The sequence below is a fragment of the Eurytemora carolleeae genome, unplaced genomic scaffold (genome assembly GCF_000591075.1).
Source record: "Eurytemora carolleeae unplaced genomic scaffold, Eaff_2.0 scaffold166, whole genome shotgun sequence".
In the NCBI taxonomy this organism is placed as follows: Eukaryota; Metazoa; Arthropoda; class Copepoda; order Calanoida; family Temoridae; genus Eurytemora; species Eurytemora carolleeae.
In genome coordinates, this window is record NW_019396125.1 from 153,885 (window position 1) to 171,580 (window position 17,696).

The 17,696-nt window shown below is 33.8% G+C and overlaps 1 protein-coding gene and 1 long non-coding RNA gene across 4 annotated transcripts; both read left to right on the top strand.

Moving 5' to 3' along the window:
* Positions 1-2,747: 2,747 nt before the first annotated feature.
* On the top strand, positions 2,748-3,469 carry LOC111695677 (uncharacterized). Its single transcript, XR_002763923.1, has 2 exons — positions 2,748-3,084; positions 3,345-3,469. It is a non-coding gene; the product is annotated as an uncharacterized LOC111695677 (long non-coding RNA).
* Positions 3,470-6,707: 3,238 nt separating this feature from the next.
* Positions 6,708-10,660, top strand: LOC111695676 (uncharacterized). 3 transcript variants are annotated; one of them, XM_023465080.1, is made up of 7 exons: positions 6,708-6,732; positions 7,336-7,376; positions 7,577-8,663; positions 9,136-9,301; positions 9,383-9,487; positions 9,594-10,025; positions 10,278-10,660. In XM_023465080.1, exons 2-7 carry the CDS (start codon positions 7,336-7,338, stop codon positions 10,622-10,624), a joined length of 2,178 nt encoding a protein of 725 aa, XP_023320848.1. In that variant the 5' UTR covers positions 6,708-6,732; the 3' UTR covers positions 10,625-10,660. The 3 variants fall into 3 exon arrangements, with proteins under 3 accessions (XP_023320848.1, XP_023320847.1, XP_023320850.1); XM_023465079.1 differs by having other exon boundaries at positions 6,725-6,780; XM_023465082.1 differs by lacking the exon at positions 6,708-6,732 and having other exon boundaries at positions 7,311-7,376.
* Positions 10,661-17,696: the final 7,036 nt, after the last annotated feature.

Here is a 17,696-nt window from a genome sequence, read left to right on the forward strand (position 1 = left end):
AATAGCTTTTCTAGTTTATAGGGTTGCATACAAAAAAATCAATTGTTTTAATTCTTATCGCTGCGCTGCCAACGTTACTCCCGCCGTTTACCCGCACTTGAACGATTTTGTCGGGAAACTAAATTTTCGCTGTTAAAGTCGACACACTAAAGTAATAATTTCAAAACCAAGAAAAGAAATTTTCCGTGGGCCTCCCGAGTTCCCAGATCAAAATTTGAGGCAAATCGGTCTAAGAATTACTGAGTTATGATCGGACAAACAAACACACGGACACACAACTTTATATATATAGATGAAATTTATTTTAGCGTGAAATAAACATTTAATTAGTTTAGAACCTATTTTCACTTATCTGTTTTTGAAGTAATTACTCAGAGTCTGTCAGATGGATTTGCATTTGCATTTTGAAGTAACAAGCAGTGCTATCTCACCCTGGACTAACCAGGACGAGCAGTGTTTTGATTTTTTTAATTTGGGTTTAATCACATACATTTTAATTTTTAAACCAACGGAGTAGTATTTCTTAATTAAAAAGCCGAAAAAAAAACGGCGAAAAGAGGTTCAAAATGTCAAATTGTGATTAAAAGTCCAGGTTTTCCTGAGTCAAACACATGAACTTTTGAATCAGCTTGATCCTGGAACTTTAGAACTGCTCATCGTGAATATACAATAATATTTATCAAAACTAGAAATTCAAGGCGCTTCGCGCCCTTCTTTCTAGGCTTTTATGGCGCTTCGCGCCCATCTTCTATTTAAATTGTGAACATGTTCTTTTTGTTTACATTTTAAAACAAAGAAGAAAAACATTTTGCGGATTTTTAAAAAAAAATTCGCGGATTTAAGAATTTTAATTTTCTTGCAAAATTAAAAACCTTTAAAACACATTTTTTTCAATTTTTATCAGTCATAAACCTTCCCTGTGGTAACATGATGTCCCGCAAAAAATTTGGGCCCGATCGGTTCGGCCGTTTTGACGTTTATTGGATACAAACAAACTGACAGACAAAGAGACAAGCCAAATTTATAAATAGATTAAAACACAATCTTTTCTTTGTCAACTACATCATCGGTTTGTTGTAAACATATTGGAACTAGGGTTGTTAATCGTTTTTTAAAACTTCGAGTAAAACTTCCAACATTTCAAAATTGTATTAAATGTTAAAGTTTGCGTTTATTAAAAGTTTTAAAATAGGAAAAACACCTTCCTTTGGTTTTTGTTGGGGAAGAAAAACAAATGTTTAGAAAAAACATTAGAAAATAACAATTTGAAATTTCCCAAATGCTTACAGATATTTGAGGGTGGTATATTTTCAAGATTTTGGAAATTTCTCAAATGACTGCAGAAATTTCCAAGATACCCAGGCAATTGGGGAATTTCCCAAATGCCTGGGTATCTAGGAAATTTTCCAAATGCCTGGGTATCTGGGAAATTTCCCAAATGCCTATTTTTAAAAAAAATTTAAATGCTGTCGTGTCATGGAGAAGACAAAGTTTGAGAGCTTTGAGTATACTATCTTAGAAAGACATTTAGGAGTAAGTTATTTGTTACAAGCCTAAGATTGGGCTCAAAAAATCGGAATTTGTACGTTGACTTTAATCTTAATCAATCTTAAAAATATTTTTTAATTTAACTGTTCAACATTTTTATCTTGTTTTTCATGCTGAACTTGATGTCGAACCATTCCAAGATTATGATGTTTTCAACCAAGGAGATATTAAATAGAAGGAGGGGGCCATAGGGTTTCCGTACACTTTGCTGTAACGTTTTTGGACTGCTTAAGAACTAGTTTTTGTGTAACAACAATAACAAAGACAGCCGATCTAATGTAAACAAACATGAGTTAGTAAACTGTGAAAGTAGTATTATCTTGTTAAAAAAATATTGAAAAAGTTAAGGATTTTAGTTTTATACGAAAAGGACCTTATTACAGCGACATTTTTAATCAAATTCAAGGTTATCCACCCTCCCCCCCCCCTTTATAAATACGCCAGAGATGCCAGATGTTTGTTAATCATTTGTGTTATTGTTTACAATCTTTATTATTCTTGTTACGCAAAAACTAGTTCTTCAGCAGTCCAAAAACGTCACAGCAAAGTGTACGGAAACCCTATCGCCCCCTCTTTCTATTCAATATCTCCTTGTTTTCAACAATCTCATTAGTTAACAGTTGAGAGTGTCAGAGGTCCTGTAGGTGTCTGACTATCAAAGAATATATAATGATGTGAACAGAGGCATACTCAGAATATCCTTATTCTTTGATTCAGGGTATGTGTCATCCTCATAGTCATTTCCCTTTCCTTGGTTTTCTGTATCCTTGTTTTCAGATTCCAATAGCAGTATGTTGATGACTTTGTCCATTATGGCCGCTCTGTTCGACATAATTCTCAGGATCGGCACCCCGAGCTTCACATCGATCAATAGTGTGAGCTTCTAGATAATGGATTGTATGTTCACTTCACTCACCCCTGCTAACCATCTGATGGTTTGGATCTCTTCTCTGTTCTCCATCCTCCATAGATTTAACAGATTTTCTCGCCATGGCTCTTCATAATATAAGAAATATTCAATACTTAATTTCTATTGATTTTAGATAATTTACAGTTGATATTTTCTTTCTTATTTTTTTATTCTTAAAATTTTAATTTCTCAGACACATTTTTTTTATTATTTTTTTTATAATTTTTCACGTTCACAATTTTCGTTATATATTGGAACAAATATGGATAAATAGATTTATTTAGTTTTAAACAAGTCTGGGTATATATTTTTGTGAACCATATCCCATAAACTACCCTGTTGTAAAAGTCGTCTTTGACAAACTACATCTCCGTCAGACCTCCGTCCACTTTCTTCTCCAAACCAAATACTGTTCAAGGTTTCTGCATAAACGTAAACAAAATCCTCGTGCAACAATAAGATTTAAATTCGTAAAAAAATAGAAACAATTTACGCTTAAAATTCAGTGAATCATTTTGCAAACTAATAGTGAATTAATTTTTTACCAAATGAATATTTTTTTTCAGAAATTGAATAGTTTAGACTCCGATTCCAACCACTATTCCCGTACTATACGACAATAGATCGTAAGTTCATGTTTGATTCACAATAGTACCCATTTAAAATATTTCATTTATTAATTCCCATCAGTACCTTAAAATATTTCTTGGTCGATTCACAACAGAACCTTTCCTTTAAAATTCCTATTTATCAGTTTCAATAAACATTTAATTAGTTGTAATCAAATAGTTACATTTTATTCACATTTGTTCGTCAATCAAATAGTTACATTTTATTAACAATTATTATTCACATTTGTTCGTCAATAACAATCTGTATTTTGTAGGAAACCTCGTTACTGAAATATATTTTCACCAGAAGTTATCGTCTACGTATATGTGTGGGACTCCGCCTAGAGTTTGTAATTCTTGAGAAGCGCCTTTACCTTGGAGAATATATATCCCGTTCTTACTTTTATTCTCCTACCTCCTGCTTCGAGTTGCATTGCTTTAGCTCCTATTTATCTCCATTTCGAGCCTATATCCTTTTGTTTGGTTCACAATTTTATATTTTGTTTATAACTAATCGCTCTCTGCCTTATTCAATTAAGGGTTTGAACTGATGTGTCAATGTTTTATAAAAACTGTCTTTATTTAATTTTTCAACAGTTATAAATTCTCAGGCTCCTGTGGGATAAAATCTTTTTCGGATTGGTTGCGTATTTGTTGAATATGATCTGTTTAAAAATTATAATGATGGTTGATGGATAATGATGGTGGATGGATATTGATGGTTGATGAAAAATGATGGTTGATGAACAATGATGGTTGATGAATGATGATGGTTAATGATGGTTGATTAATAATGTGGTTGATGAAGATTGATGGTTGAGGAACAACAATGGTTGATGAATAATGCTGTTTGATGGATAATAACCGTTGATGAATAATGATGGTTGGTGGATAATAACCGTTGATGGATAATAATGCTTGATGGATAATAACCGTTGATGGATAATAATGGATGGTGAATTATAATGGTTGATAGATCATGATGGTTGATGAGCAATGATTGTTGATGGATAATGAGGACCATTTTGGTTTTGATAAAAGGTACTAGTCTCTGTTAGAAATGATTTTAAACCTAACATTTTCTAAAACAAAGAAAAGTTGCCCAATCCTTTATTTATTCTAAGTTTGAAGAAAATGCCTTTGTCTGGTCAATTATGAATGAAATATTCATCCTGTCTCTTTGAATTTTAATTATTTTTAATTTGGGTTGTCAATTCAGTCACTTGCGCATTTCTGCTTTAGAAAGAATTGAGTAAATGGTCGGAATTAATCAAGCAAGAAGAAAAACGACGATATCTCCACATTTCAGATCATTGCTTAAAGAGTACCGTTAGAAATCGGGAAAATCCCTTTTGTAAATAGAAATTGAAATTACGTCTACTAAATTACACTTGAAATTACGTCTACTAAATTACACTTAAAATTTCGTCTACTAAATTTCACTTGAAATTTTAACTTCTAAATTACACTTGAAATTACATCTACTAAATTACACTTGAAATTACGTCAACTTAATTACGCTTGAAATTTCGTCTACAAAATTACACTTGAAATTTCGTCTACTAAATTACACTTGAAATTACGTCTACTAAATTACGCTTAAAATTACGTCTACTAAATTACACTTAAAAGTTCGTCTACAAAATTACACTTTAAATTTTATCTACAAAATTAAACTTGATATAACACAGAGGGGTGGGGTGGTTGTGCACGTGCAGCTTGTGCCCCCCCCCCCCTCTCCTTGTACGCCCTTGGGATCAATCAACATTCTACATCCTCTAACCAACTAAAGATTAGTTATTTTAAAGACGACTTTTGAACCAACCTTCTGCAAGCACAAATTTATTTTAGGAAATGACAAGAGCGGTGAGGGGGGGCACATTTTACATTAAACCATTATTATATTTTTGTCATAATGTTTTAATTCTTAAAATTTTGTTTGAATTGTTAAACTTCAATCAACAGAGTAAACCATAAATCAAAGACGACTTTCCAGTTGTCTCTCGATTCCCATGTTTATTGGGACACCCTGAGCCCCATAAAACTATGGAACAGAAGACCATATTTAACAATGTTTGTATGTATTTGATGTTGTTGTAAAGCTTATATTTATACCAAAAGTTCACAGGACAGTTAACCTGTGTTTCATTTTCATTGGACTAATTAAAATTTTAACTTGTGTCGTCTTCCTATTTTACAGTTTTAGGAGGTTACTGTTTGTCTCACAAAAAAAACTTGAACTGATCATTGATCAAGACTAACGATCCTTAAGGTTGAAATTTGTTTTTATTCTTTAATTATACAACCATAGATATACAAGAATATAGATTGCTAATGCAGACTGTAAAGCTGAAAAGTGTACAACCCCTTGTACATCATGAACTCGTCATTTGAAAAGTTCTAGGCGGAGAAAGGGTAGAGTATAGGTACAACGTATACAGTACACGTCCCGCGATTTGTCCTACAAAACTTGAAAATAGGAAGACGACTTAATCCCGGCAATTCCCAAATTTAGTCTGCATTTTTGTGCTTTCAATATTACAGGAGATATGAAAAATGTTGTTGAGATTTCGGCAATTTTGGTACTACCAACTATAAATTCTGTGCAGTTGTCATCCTTTGTGGGAATCTCTGTATTTTGTTACCAAAATATTGATAAAAACCCTAAGTATTTTAAATTGCAAAAAAAATATAGCCTTCGAAGAGTCTTCGTGTGATAAACTTTGACCCCAAAGGGTAGGCTAGCATAGAGATGGGCTTTAACTTACGATATTTACAAGTTGTCAATTTGTAAAAACATACTGTGCTCTTGCTCACCAGAAGACTGAGTTTCTTCTAGTTTTTCTCAAATTTGTAATTGATGACTGATTATTTATTGGACATATTTTTCTAAAAAAAAGTTCAAATTACAACATCTGTATCCACTAATTCATAATTTAAAGAATTCAAGATAAATATGATTCTACTGTTTTCTGGTTAACACTGTATAAATCATAGCTAAACCATTTTACAAACTGTTAGACTAAAGTTATGATTGTGATTATCTTTGGCCAACATTTTTAGCAGGACTTCACAAAGATTTATAGCAGATCAAAATTAAAAATTTGCCCCAGAAGATTTCGGATATCCGCCAATAAAAACCGGAAAATCCAGGAACAATTTTTTGCTTTAAAATGCATGCATTATACAAATAAGAATACGCTATTCAAAAGCTAAAATCATTATAAGAAATTGAGACGTGAAGCTCCTTCAAAGCCTAGTTCCATAGATTAATAAAAATACAGATAAAACAATAGATTTCGTCTTTTCAAGATTTAGGGGTTATTGTGAACGAAAAACCCCTAAATCTTGAAGAGACGACATCTAATGTTCTATCTGTATTGTTATTAATCTAAGCCTAGTTCATATAAACATTGAATGTAAGGTTTAGAAAAAGTAACTTTTGATATAAGTGCGGGAAGAGGCCTTTCAATGTTGAATTAAAAAATTTACCATTATTTTGTTTTGAATTGACTACACCAAATATGTAGCAGTCCTATCTCTATTGCTACTTGAATTGAGCACATATGTTTAATGTTTAGTCTACATAAAGAGGACAAGAATTCTGATATAAACCAGGCTAAAAACTCTTAAATTCTCAGTTCAGAAGAAGCAAGCTCTGAGGAAAGATATTTTTTCATAAAACAGAATCTACATATTTTTATCTTTTAGGTTTGAAATTCATATTTTTGCCAAAACACTTTGAAACTTCTGAAATGTATGGACAGTGAGAGCCAGAAAACTGTGGAAAAGGAAGATGACATTAAATCAATCATTATTTGTATTTGATGTTGTCACAAAGCAAATAGTTTAAAATCAGTTTACAATTGCTGTGTTTCATTTTTATTGGACTTTTTTAAATCTAACTTGAGTCTTTTAATGTCGTCTTCCTTTTCCATAGTTTTTTTCCCATTGTGTAATAGTGTGTTCCAGTAAACATGTAATCCTCTCTTTGAAAGAAGAGAATGACATGTCGTCTTTTATAGATTTTGCAGCAGTCTTTTTTTTATGATTTTTAATCTATAATCATATCATTGATCGACACCATTGTTATATCTAGAACCTCTTTTGATTTACATTTTAAAAATGCTATCATAGCATAGATATCACAGTTGATCTTTAAACTTTATCTAAGTTATAATATTTTGTGGACACACTAATACACTTTTAACTGACTCTATTCTTCAATTTCAAAATAGTTGAAGAAAATATATATCTCAATAAAAGATGCTGCCACTGCTGATCTTATTGTTTGTTGGTGGCCTCAGGATTGATAAATGATTAAGATTAGGATAAAGAATTTTTGAAATTATTGCTCAAAAAGCCCTTATTAATGTGTCAAAATAATCATGAAGTTTCTGCAAAAAAAAACCTGGTTTTGATTTGCACATCTTTATAAGCGTTTTAAATTTTGGTTTATTCTACATAATCACTCAATCAATAATCAATAATCATTCAAAATATGTAGAGCCCTTGACCTAGAGGCATCTGAAGGTATAGGAGACACAGAAGAAGTTTTACAATGTTCTCAGGCTAACTCTTATCATATTATGCTCATTGGTGAAACTGGAGTTGGTAAAAGCACGTTTGGTAATTATATCTTAGGACTAAATGCCTCCGAGGGTTTTGAAGTTGGAGTAGGGGCTGACTCAGTAACAGTCAGCACTGAGACACTTACTGGATACTTCTTGGGAGACAAGACCAACTTATGCATCTCGGTTACAGACACTCCTGGCCTTGGAGATACTCAGTGCAGAGATGAAAAGCATATGCGGGGCATAGTCAAGACAATCATGGATGTTAAAAAGGTTGACCTTTTCATCTTGATTTTCAAAGGAACAGCACCAAGGTTTCACACTGGAAGCCAGAGCATGATTCAAATGTTTCAAAAACTCTTTGGTAATGATCTGTATTCAAGCATGATCATACAGTTTACATTCTTTCGTCATGATCAGAGATCTAGACTTCTTAGAGAAATGGCAAATTTAACAATGATAGAAAAATCAAAGTCATGGAATGATCAGTTCAAATTAAGGTTGAATTTAACACATGATATTCCTACCACCTTCATTGATCCTCTTTACATGCCTGTGCTTGCTGATTCTGTTGAAAAGAGTACACAAGAGGCTGAAATAACAAAGTTACATAGTTGGATGAGAGCAGAAATGGAATATGTTTGTTCTGATGACTGCTTGGAGCGAATGAAACTTTGGTATAAAATGAAATATCCAATTATACACAGCTCAGAACTAGTTAAAGTAAAACCAGGATCACAAGTGCATCTGAGATGTTCAATCTGGCTTCAATCTTACTGTTCACCAACTGTTCAAAATAAGGATTTGTCTTTGAGCTGGGTTATTTATGCCAACTCATCTGAGCAGCCCATTGATGTTGATGTTATGGGAAATTATAGCATCGAGTATTTCAATGAGTCAACAGTGGAGACTTCCATCCTTTCCTTTGATATGAATGATGCTACTGAGGGTAGATACACATGTAAATATGCTAATGCTTCAAGTCAGAGTGTGTCCTCTGAGATGATTTTAGGACCAAAGGTAAAAAGAGCTTAATCCTTTATGATTATTGTAATGCGGTTCTTCTTAGGGGTATAGGAATAAATGTATCAATTTGAAGGGGATATCTTAGCAGATGACAACCTCCCTTGTCATAATGTTAGGCAGAGGGTTCAAACAGCTATCTCATGTTTTCTGTTATGTCAAATGTAACTTTTTTTTGAACTTACAACTTTTTGCCGTTTTGCCAGCATTAGGTAACAAAGTGCATACACCCATACATACCTTTTCCTAAGCTTTGAATTATTACATAGATTAATAACTTTTTGTATTCTTCCAACTGACTTAGTTATTAAATGTACTCAATAGCAACCTACCTTTGTAACTACTAATCACTACCTTTGATGTAAAATTGAGTCAAGTTTTATTATCCAATTTTTGGTTGCTAATAAAGCTGTAGATAAAGTTGTTGAACTTCCATCATATGCAAAACCTTTTAATTTTGATTTCACAGGAAGATGGGTATGTAACTAGCTGGTCGGATTGGAGTGAATGCTTCTGGAGGAATGGAATTTCTTTCAAGAAGCGGCATAGACACTGCATTCTTCCTAAAAACAGGGGAGCTCCTTGCTCAGACACTATGGAGGAAGAGCAACCTTGCAACAATATCGAGTTTTCAGGTAAAAGTACTTTTGGAGATCTGTTATAAGAGAATCATTTTAAAGCAGTTTATTTTTTACAAACTTATTTTTGTTATTTAGATGCAGAGAACTGCTTCAACAAGGGATACAGTTGGGACAATACATATGACATTGATTTCATCAGAGGAGACATGAATCAGTTCGCATGTCTATCCAAATGTTTAGGAAAATCATTACAATTTATATGATTGATTCGAAAAAAATTTATTTACGAAAGACTATTTTAATATTTAGGACAGTTCCTTCTTTATAGATGATGATTTTACTGTAGAGAATCCTAAGTGTATGGCCTATACATGGTTAAAGGCAGATACAACAGAACCAACCAATGTGTGTAAACTGTTCAGCTCGGTTGGTATCTCTGTTCCCTCTGATGGAATCAGTGGCAGTAGGGACTGTCTCTGCAGTGCTAACAAGGCCTGCAAGATATCTAAAGACAAGTCAATTTCTCCAATTTTCAGCATCTCAACCCCTACAGAGCGGATGTGCAAACAGCTTTGCAAGAAATCTCCAGATTGCACTAGGTACACCTGGTATGATGAAACCAGCTTTGCTAAATTTCAGTGTTATCTCTATGCTGATTGTGAAGAAGAATCTGAGGAGTGTACAGACTGTCATACTGGATTGCCAGACTGTGCAGACAACTTTAAACAATTTCAAATTTCTACGTTTGATGAAAGAAGCAGAAACCTGAAAAATAAAGGAAAAAATATATATTTCTGATCAAAAATTTGTCAAGTGTAGGATTCCAGAGTCAGTAGGGCTTCTTTGATAGAAGACTAGACCACAAAGTTAAATTTTAACAGTCTTTAATAATCCCCTTACTTTTGAACTTATAGACCTGCAACTAAAATGAGAGACTCTAAGATTGAAACCATATTTTAACCCTTGAAAAGCTAACCAGAAGATGAAAAAAAAAATTTTTACTGAAAAATCAGAAAATATGTTTGTCTAGATTTTGGTGGCATTAATGATTGTGAACTGTTAAAAAGTCAAGGAACATCTGTCTTCTGGTATAAGTTTACTGGCCAAGCTGGAACGAAACTTCCAACATGCGATCAAGTAGAGAGCTATACAACCTCTACTCCCTATTTTGAGGACACTCTGGTTATTTGCATAGACGGACAACATCCTCTCCACTCTTCAGAGGTCTTGTTGACTCGTAAACTTATTTATATTGACTTTAGTCATATTGCCTACCCAACTAGCAGCATGAGCGTGAAGAAATATAGAGATGAATATATCTATGGTATACCTGCTATATCATGTTCAAATGAACATTTAAGAATCATGGGAATATAATGTTATTAGATGTTTCAATAAACTATTGGCACTTACTATTATATCAATTGGAGATTAAAGGTATGTCCAATTTACAATGTTACCTTTAAAACTTTATCTGATTAATTATGTTGAAAAATGTTTGATTCTGACCATTTACTTCATAGTTTCTGTAGCTAGAAATCTTCACGCCGCTTTTAATATTACTGGAGAAATAAAGAATTTTGTTCAGATTTCGACAATTTTGTTTTTATATAGATGAAATCTTAACGAAATATTCTTTTTATCTCGGGTAATATTGACAGTTTAGCTACGCTCAAATAATGACAAGTTTGAAGCAATAAAGTTTTAAAAATGTGGTATATTTAAATCATGTAGGAAACATGAAATCAAATCTCTCCGCCGCGTCCAGTTCTCAAACCCATTAGATATTGTCTTCCGCCACAACAGTACAAAAAAGGAAGACCACATTTTGGAAATTTGTGGTTTTTGTTTCAAGAATTATACATGTTGACGAATGAATGCTGCAAATAATGTCAGAGATCAAAGACGGCCTTTAAGTTGTCTTGCTACTGTCATGTTTCGTGGGCTCCAAACCCCCTAGAAACCATAGAGTTCACTGTTCAAAGGGGGGATGAGCCCCCATAGTCCCACCTGACTACGCATCTGATAAGAAAGTTCTTATAATAATATTGTGGCGAATATTAATTAGTAAAGAAGCATACAGGAATTATTCAAAATAACATAATTGATACATTAATTTATTACGCTTTTTATATAAGTTAAATAATAAATAGACAAAACAATATAAAATAAATAAAGTTTTTCATAGTTGATTTAAGACAATGTGAAAGTCGTCACTCACTCACTCACACCCTCACTCACTCACATTCTCTCTCACTACCATTCTCACTCACTCACACTCTCACTCACACACACTCTCACTCACTCACTCACACTCTCACTCACTCACACTCTCACTCACTCACACTTTCACTCACTCACTCACTCACTCGTTTCCATTTTAACTAGGACACTCTTATACATAAAGCAGAGTGGTTATAGATGGATGTATACAAGAATGTAAGGCAAGGAAAGTCAATTGCGGTTGTGTATACTCTGTGTACATATTGAAACCAGTTCTCTCTGGGCGGAATTTGTAAACAATAATAGATGCATCAGTGTTCGTTTAGTATCCGAGGAGGTTAAAAGCATTAAATTTTGATAATTTTGATAATTCACATAATAGTTTCCTATGACCAGAATATTTCATTGATTTTTTCTGTGAATGATGGATCCCATGTCAGGCTTCGACATCCGTCTTGTGTTTACATTAGCGCCCAGAGACAGCACACTGCAGTACTAAAGATGTGTACACTTCTGAAATGACTTTCCTTGCCTTACATCCTTGGATGTATACAATTAAATATATATATTGTAGGTGTGTTTGTACATTGTACATACACAAGGTGTCTCTGAAAAAAAGTTCAGTTTAGGCTTTTTTGCTTACTAAACATAGTTGTATTGTGTTACATATGTAATAGCGCTCCGGCTTCTTTTTTCATAAATGAAGCACTTTTCTCTAAAATACCGCTTTAACCTTCAAAATCAGGCCTTATATTCGAAAATGTGCTCGGTCCCATTCTCGAAAATATTAATTGCGTTTACATCCACTAAACGTCGTTTAATTGTACTAAAGAGTGAAACTGTTGGGTACAATGTCCATTAATTAGGGGGTCGTCATTGAAATATTTTGCTCTAAAATTTCGTTTTAACCTTCAAAATGTACTCGAAATGTACTCGATCCCATATCCTAAAATTTTCAGAAAAAAAATCAAATATTCTTTCATGTCTTTCATAAAATTCCTTATTTAGAAAAATCAATTTAATCATTGAAAATACGCAATTAATCCTATTCTGTTGTATGAAACGTAAAAATAAAATTCTAATTTAAATTTTACTGTCGCACATCCATAATATTAACTGTTGCTGCGTGATTTTATTTTATTTTAAACGCAATGTACTTCAATAAGTACAGGGTTAACCACAAAGGATGAGGATTTAAAGACGATGAATAACTCTTTATACTTTGTCAAAACCTTTAGGATTTACACTACTTTAATCAAAAAATATATAAAAATCATAGTCTTTCTATGATCATCAGTGAGCCCTTTATAACTCTCTAATAAATCTGTTCCTCTTTTTATTACTCTATACAAAAAATAAACTCTATTTATTGATCTCTCTAATCATGTTTGAATCTGTTTCTCTTTTTATAACTCTTTTCTTTCTATATAATAAGCTCAAATAAAAGACTCTCTCGGTTTCATAATCAAAAAATATACCTTAAGAACAAGCTCTATTATCAAGTAGGCAGAGTTAATATACAGACTGTTACAAGAATGGGTTAAGAACCCTTTTATACTGTGCGGAATTAATACTGTTTGTTTCCTTATATTCATTCGATGCCTTGCAAGTTTGCAACAACATATCAAGGTTATAATGCAAGGAAAGTTAATTGCAGTTGCGTATGCTCTGCGAGTCTGCGTACATATTGATTTGAAACCAGTTCTCTCTGGGCGGAATTTGTAAACAAGAATAGATGCATCAGTGTTTGTTTAGTATCCGAGGAGAATAAAAGCATCGAATTTTGATAATTTTGATAATTCACATAATAGTTTCCTATGACCAGAATATTTAATTGATTTTTTATGTGAAAGATGGATCCCATGTCAGGCTGTGATATCCGTATTGTATTGTATACTGGAACGAAANCAGTACTAATCAGAAACATGTATTGTATAGTACAGTACTAATCAGAAACATGTATTGTACAGTACAGTATCAGAAAGACCCGGAATTAATATACAATTGATCAAACGATTTTCAAAGGGAAAACTTCGAGGCTTGATCTTATAATTGAATAGAGTAGTAGTGTACTTGTTATAAGTTATGTACTGTTCAATGAATTTCAGTCTAATTTTACAAATATGATTGATGAAACGATTGTCACAAATATGATTGATGAAACGATAATCACAAATATGATTGATGAAACGATTGTCACAAATATGATTGATGAAACGATTGTCACAAATAGCCCTAGTCCTGCCATTTACAAAGTATGGTCTGCCTTTTTATAGCATTTAAAATTGCCAGAGATATATAAAGTCGCCTGAAGCTGTCAATCGGAGAAAGGTTAGAGTATAGAATGCTGATAAACAGTTTGTACAGGGGAATTGTACATAACTCATTATTATTGGACGGATTACATCCCTTGATAATGAAAGTATAATAACCTGTCTGTATAGTTTATTTTATTCATAAACACATAAAGAAATCTGTTTGCATAGTTCTGTACCAAAGTGAATAAATAATCACTTTGGTTCTGTACAAGGTTCTGTACAAGGTTCTGTACAAGGTTCTGTACAAGGTTCTGTACAATCGTATTCTCATCTTGGTATCCCGGTGGGATGGTATTTTACCGCAATTTGAGGAGTTTGCATGCATAATAGGAAACCGCCATAACACGGGGAAAAATTTTGAAAGAAAAAATTTTAAAAAAACATTTATTTATTCTAGAATTTTGGTGAAAGAAGAACCATGTAGCATTTCCTTTCATTCTTACTCGGTCCTTAGACGGATAAGTAGATACGGATCTGAGAACATTACTTAAGGTCGGAATTAATGAACATCAAAAAGTGGTTCAACTATCAATACTAAGTTCAACTACATTTAACCTCTGATCTTCCGCGTTTTGTTTTTGAGATCTAGAATCAGATTAACTTTCTACTTGGGACAAATCTTGGCTTTTGTTGAAAAATCAAATCATGAGATGAGTTATATAATTAAATAAATTTCATTCATTTGATTTCAGACATTTCCTGGAACTTATTCGGTAAAACGTAGCTTTTTAAAAAAAAATTTTAAGGTTTGATTTCACATATTTCAAAATTTTAGTCTTATCAATTGCTTTTTTAACGTTATGTTTCGTTAAGCTAAGTGGAAAAACTAAATCGTTTGTTAACAATTTATGTGCAAAATTTTATACATAAGGGTAAACTGTTAGAACGCAAACAATTTTGACATTTGTTAAAAAGGGCCCAAAACGCTGCACAGTGCCCGAGATTTTTTTCTTAAAGGTAAATGTGTTAAAGACGTGTCTCTTATAGATTTTAGAAATTTTGACATCTTTAAACATTAAAAGTAGAAAAGAAGTTAAAAGCCCAGTGTTTTGTTATTTTATATGGTCTATCCCTTCTCTATAGTTATGGATCTATTATACTTATAACACCAAGGTGTAATATTGTTATATAAACCGTTCTCTATAAACCATTTACCCAAACCATATTGCAGCAGCTGACCTTCCCCCCAGTATCCGAGGNAGCTGACCCCCTCTCCCACACCCCCACCCCCTCTACTGACATCTGTAGACCAGATGGTTTCTTTACCATCAGCTAGCGGTCACCTGACTCAGGTTCCCAGGATATCTTACCAAGCCAGAAGAACCTGGAGAACCAGGAGAACCAGAAGAACCAGAAGAACCAGAAGACCAGGAGAACCAGTAGGAGAACCAGGAGAACAAGGAGAACCAGGAGAACTAGGAGAACCAGAAGAACCAGAATAAGCAGGAGAACTAGGAGAACCAGGAGAACCAGGAGAACTAGAAAAACCAGGAGGGAGAACCAGGAGAACCAGTAGAATCAGGAGAATCAGGAGAACTAGAAGAAACAGAAAAACCTGAAGAACCAGGAGAATCAGGAGAACTTGGAAAACTAGGAGAACCAGAAGAACCAGAAGACCAGGAGAACCTGGATAACCAGGAGAACAAGGAAAACTAGGAGAACCAGGAGAACCAGAAGAAGCAGAAGAAGCAGGAGAGCTAGGAGAACCAGGAGAACCAGGAGAACTAGGAAAACCAGGAGGGAGAACCAGGAGAACCAGAAGAACCAGGAGAATTAGGAGAACTATAAGAAACAGGAAAACCTGAAGAACCAGGAGAATCAGGAGAACCTGGAAGACTAGTAGAACCAGGAGAATTAGGAGAACCAGGAGAACCAGGAGAACAATGAGAACTAGTATAACCAGGAGAACCAGAAGAACTAGGAGAACCAGGAGAACCAGGAGAACCAAGAGAACCAGGAGAACCAGGAGAACCAGGAGAACTAGGAGAATCAGGAGAATCAGGAGAACTAGGAGAATCAGAAGAACTAGGAGGACCAGGAGAACTAGGAGAACCAGGAGAACCAGGAGAACTAGGAAAATCAGGAGAATCAGGAGAACTAGGAGAACCAGGAGAATCAGGTTAACTAGAAGAACTAGGATAAAATAAAAGAAACTGAAGAACCATTTGAACCAAGAGAAGAAAATACACAAAAACCAAAAGAAATAAACTATTATAACAAGGAAAAACAAAATATCTTAAACTACCGTGATCGATCCTTGAAGATTGAAGACCCAGAGAAACGTAACAAACTAGCGGAACCCGAAACAGATTTAAGCCAAAGTTCATTCTTTTGAGCTAAAAATTCAACAAACTGTTTGTGTTGCTCTTTGAATGGGAGAGGGAGGGGGAGAGGGCGGAGAGGGGGGGGGAGAAAACGGAAATGAGCACAATACCGTAATCATGTTTCTATTAAATTCAACCTAAGTAAATACAGAAATAGTATTGCTCAAGTTTAAAGAATGAAGAATACAGTGAATAGATAGTTACAAATTCTTTCTCTGCAAGTATTCAATTATTCATTCAATTGCATAATTCATTCTTTTTTTAATTCTTTTTAGTTTTTTCTTTCTTATTTCTGCAAACATTTCTTTATTTAGATATATAGTCTAAATCCATTTTTGAATTATTCATCAAATTCAATTCATTTATTCTTAAAATATTCATCCAAATTGTTTTAGCAAAAATGATGAAGATATCTTTGTTTATATCCTCAGAAAATTTATCATTTCTAATTGGAGTTTCGCTTTTATACAGTGAAGATAAGGAAGAATATTTACAAAATTTATCTCTTTTTGTTTTCAAGAAAAAATAAATCTTACTTTTTGTTATTCTAATTAAGGTTTAAAGCTAGGGTATCATTGTGAATTGAGCAAGTAACTATTCAGCTGATTTATTCATTTGTAAAATTTCCGATTCATTTTGAATAAATGATCGATTCATCAGTAAAATCATATCCTAACCCCCCCCTTGACCCAATCTGAGGGGGGGCACGGCTTGTACCCCCTCCATACCTAGCTCCTGGTCCGGAAACGTGAATTGGATTCACTATTTATCGAAATTAAATTGGATGATTTGATATTGCGGTGCTAAATGAAAGGTTTCCTGGATAAACAACCGGATAAATCAAACCATTGATAAACCTCAACCCGATCCTTACTCCTGGTATCAATATAATACAGGATCCTGAACCTGATTCTTACTCTGGGTATTATCAATGTAGAACAGGCTCAACCTGATCATTACTCCGGGTATCAATATAGTAAACCTCAACACAATTCTTAATCAGGGTTTTAATATAATATTGGCTTTACCCGATTCTTACTTTGGGTATCAATATGGTACACTCTCAACCTGATCCTTACTCCGGGTATCAATGTAGAATAAGCTCAACCTGATCTTTACTCCGGGTATCAATATAGTAAACCTCAACCCGATTCTTACTCAGGGTTTTAATATAGTACAGGATTAACCCGATTCTTACTCAGGGTTTCGATATTGTACAGCTCAACCCAATCCTTACTCAAGTTATCAATATTGTACAGCTCCACCTGATACTTACTCCGGGTATTAATATAGTACAGCTCAACCCGATCCTTATTCAGGGTATCAATATAGTACATTCTTAACCCGATCTTTACTCAGGGTTTCAATATAGTACAGCTCAACCTGATCCTTACTTAGGGTATTAATATAGTACAGGCTTAACCCGATTCTTACTCCGGGTATCAATATAGTGCAGCTCAACCCGATCCTTACTCCGGGTATCAATATCCTACAAGCTCCACCTGATCCTTACTCCGAGTATCAATATAGTACAGCTCAACCCGATCCTTACTCCGAGTATCAATATAGTACAGCTCAACCGAT

Bases quoted from the DNA above. Each gene is read 5' to 3' on its own strand.
- LOC111695676 (XM_023465080.1), top strand. From the start codon at position 7,336: ATGCTGCCACTGCTGATCTTATTGTTTGTTGGTGGCCTCAG. The intron at 8,664-9,135 runs GTAAAAAGAGCT...TTGATTTCACAG, and splicing joins AGATGATTTTAGGACCAAAG to GAAGATGGGTATGTAACTAG. The intron at 9,488-9,593 runs GAAAATCATTAC...ATTTTACTGTAG, and splicing joins ATGTCTATCCAAATGTTTAG to AGAATCCTAAGTGTATGGCC.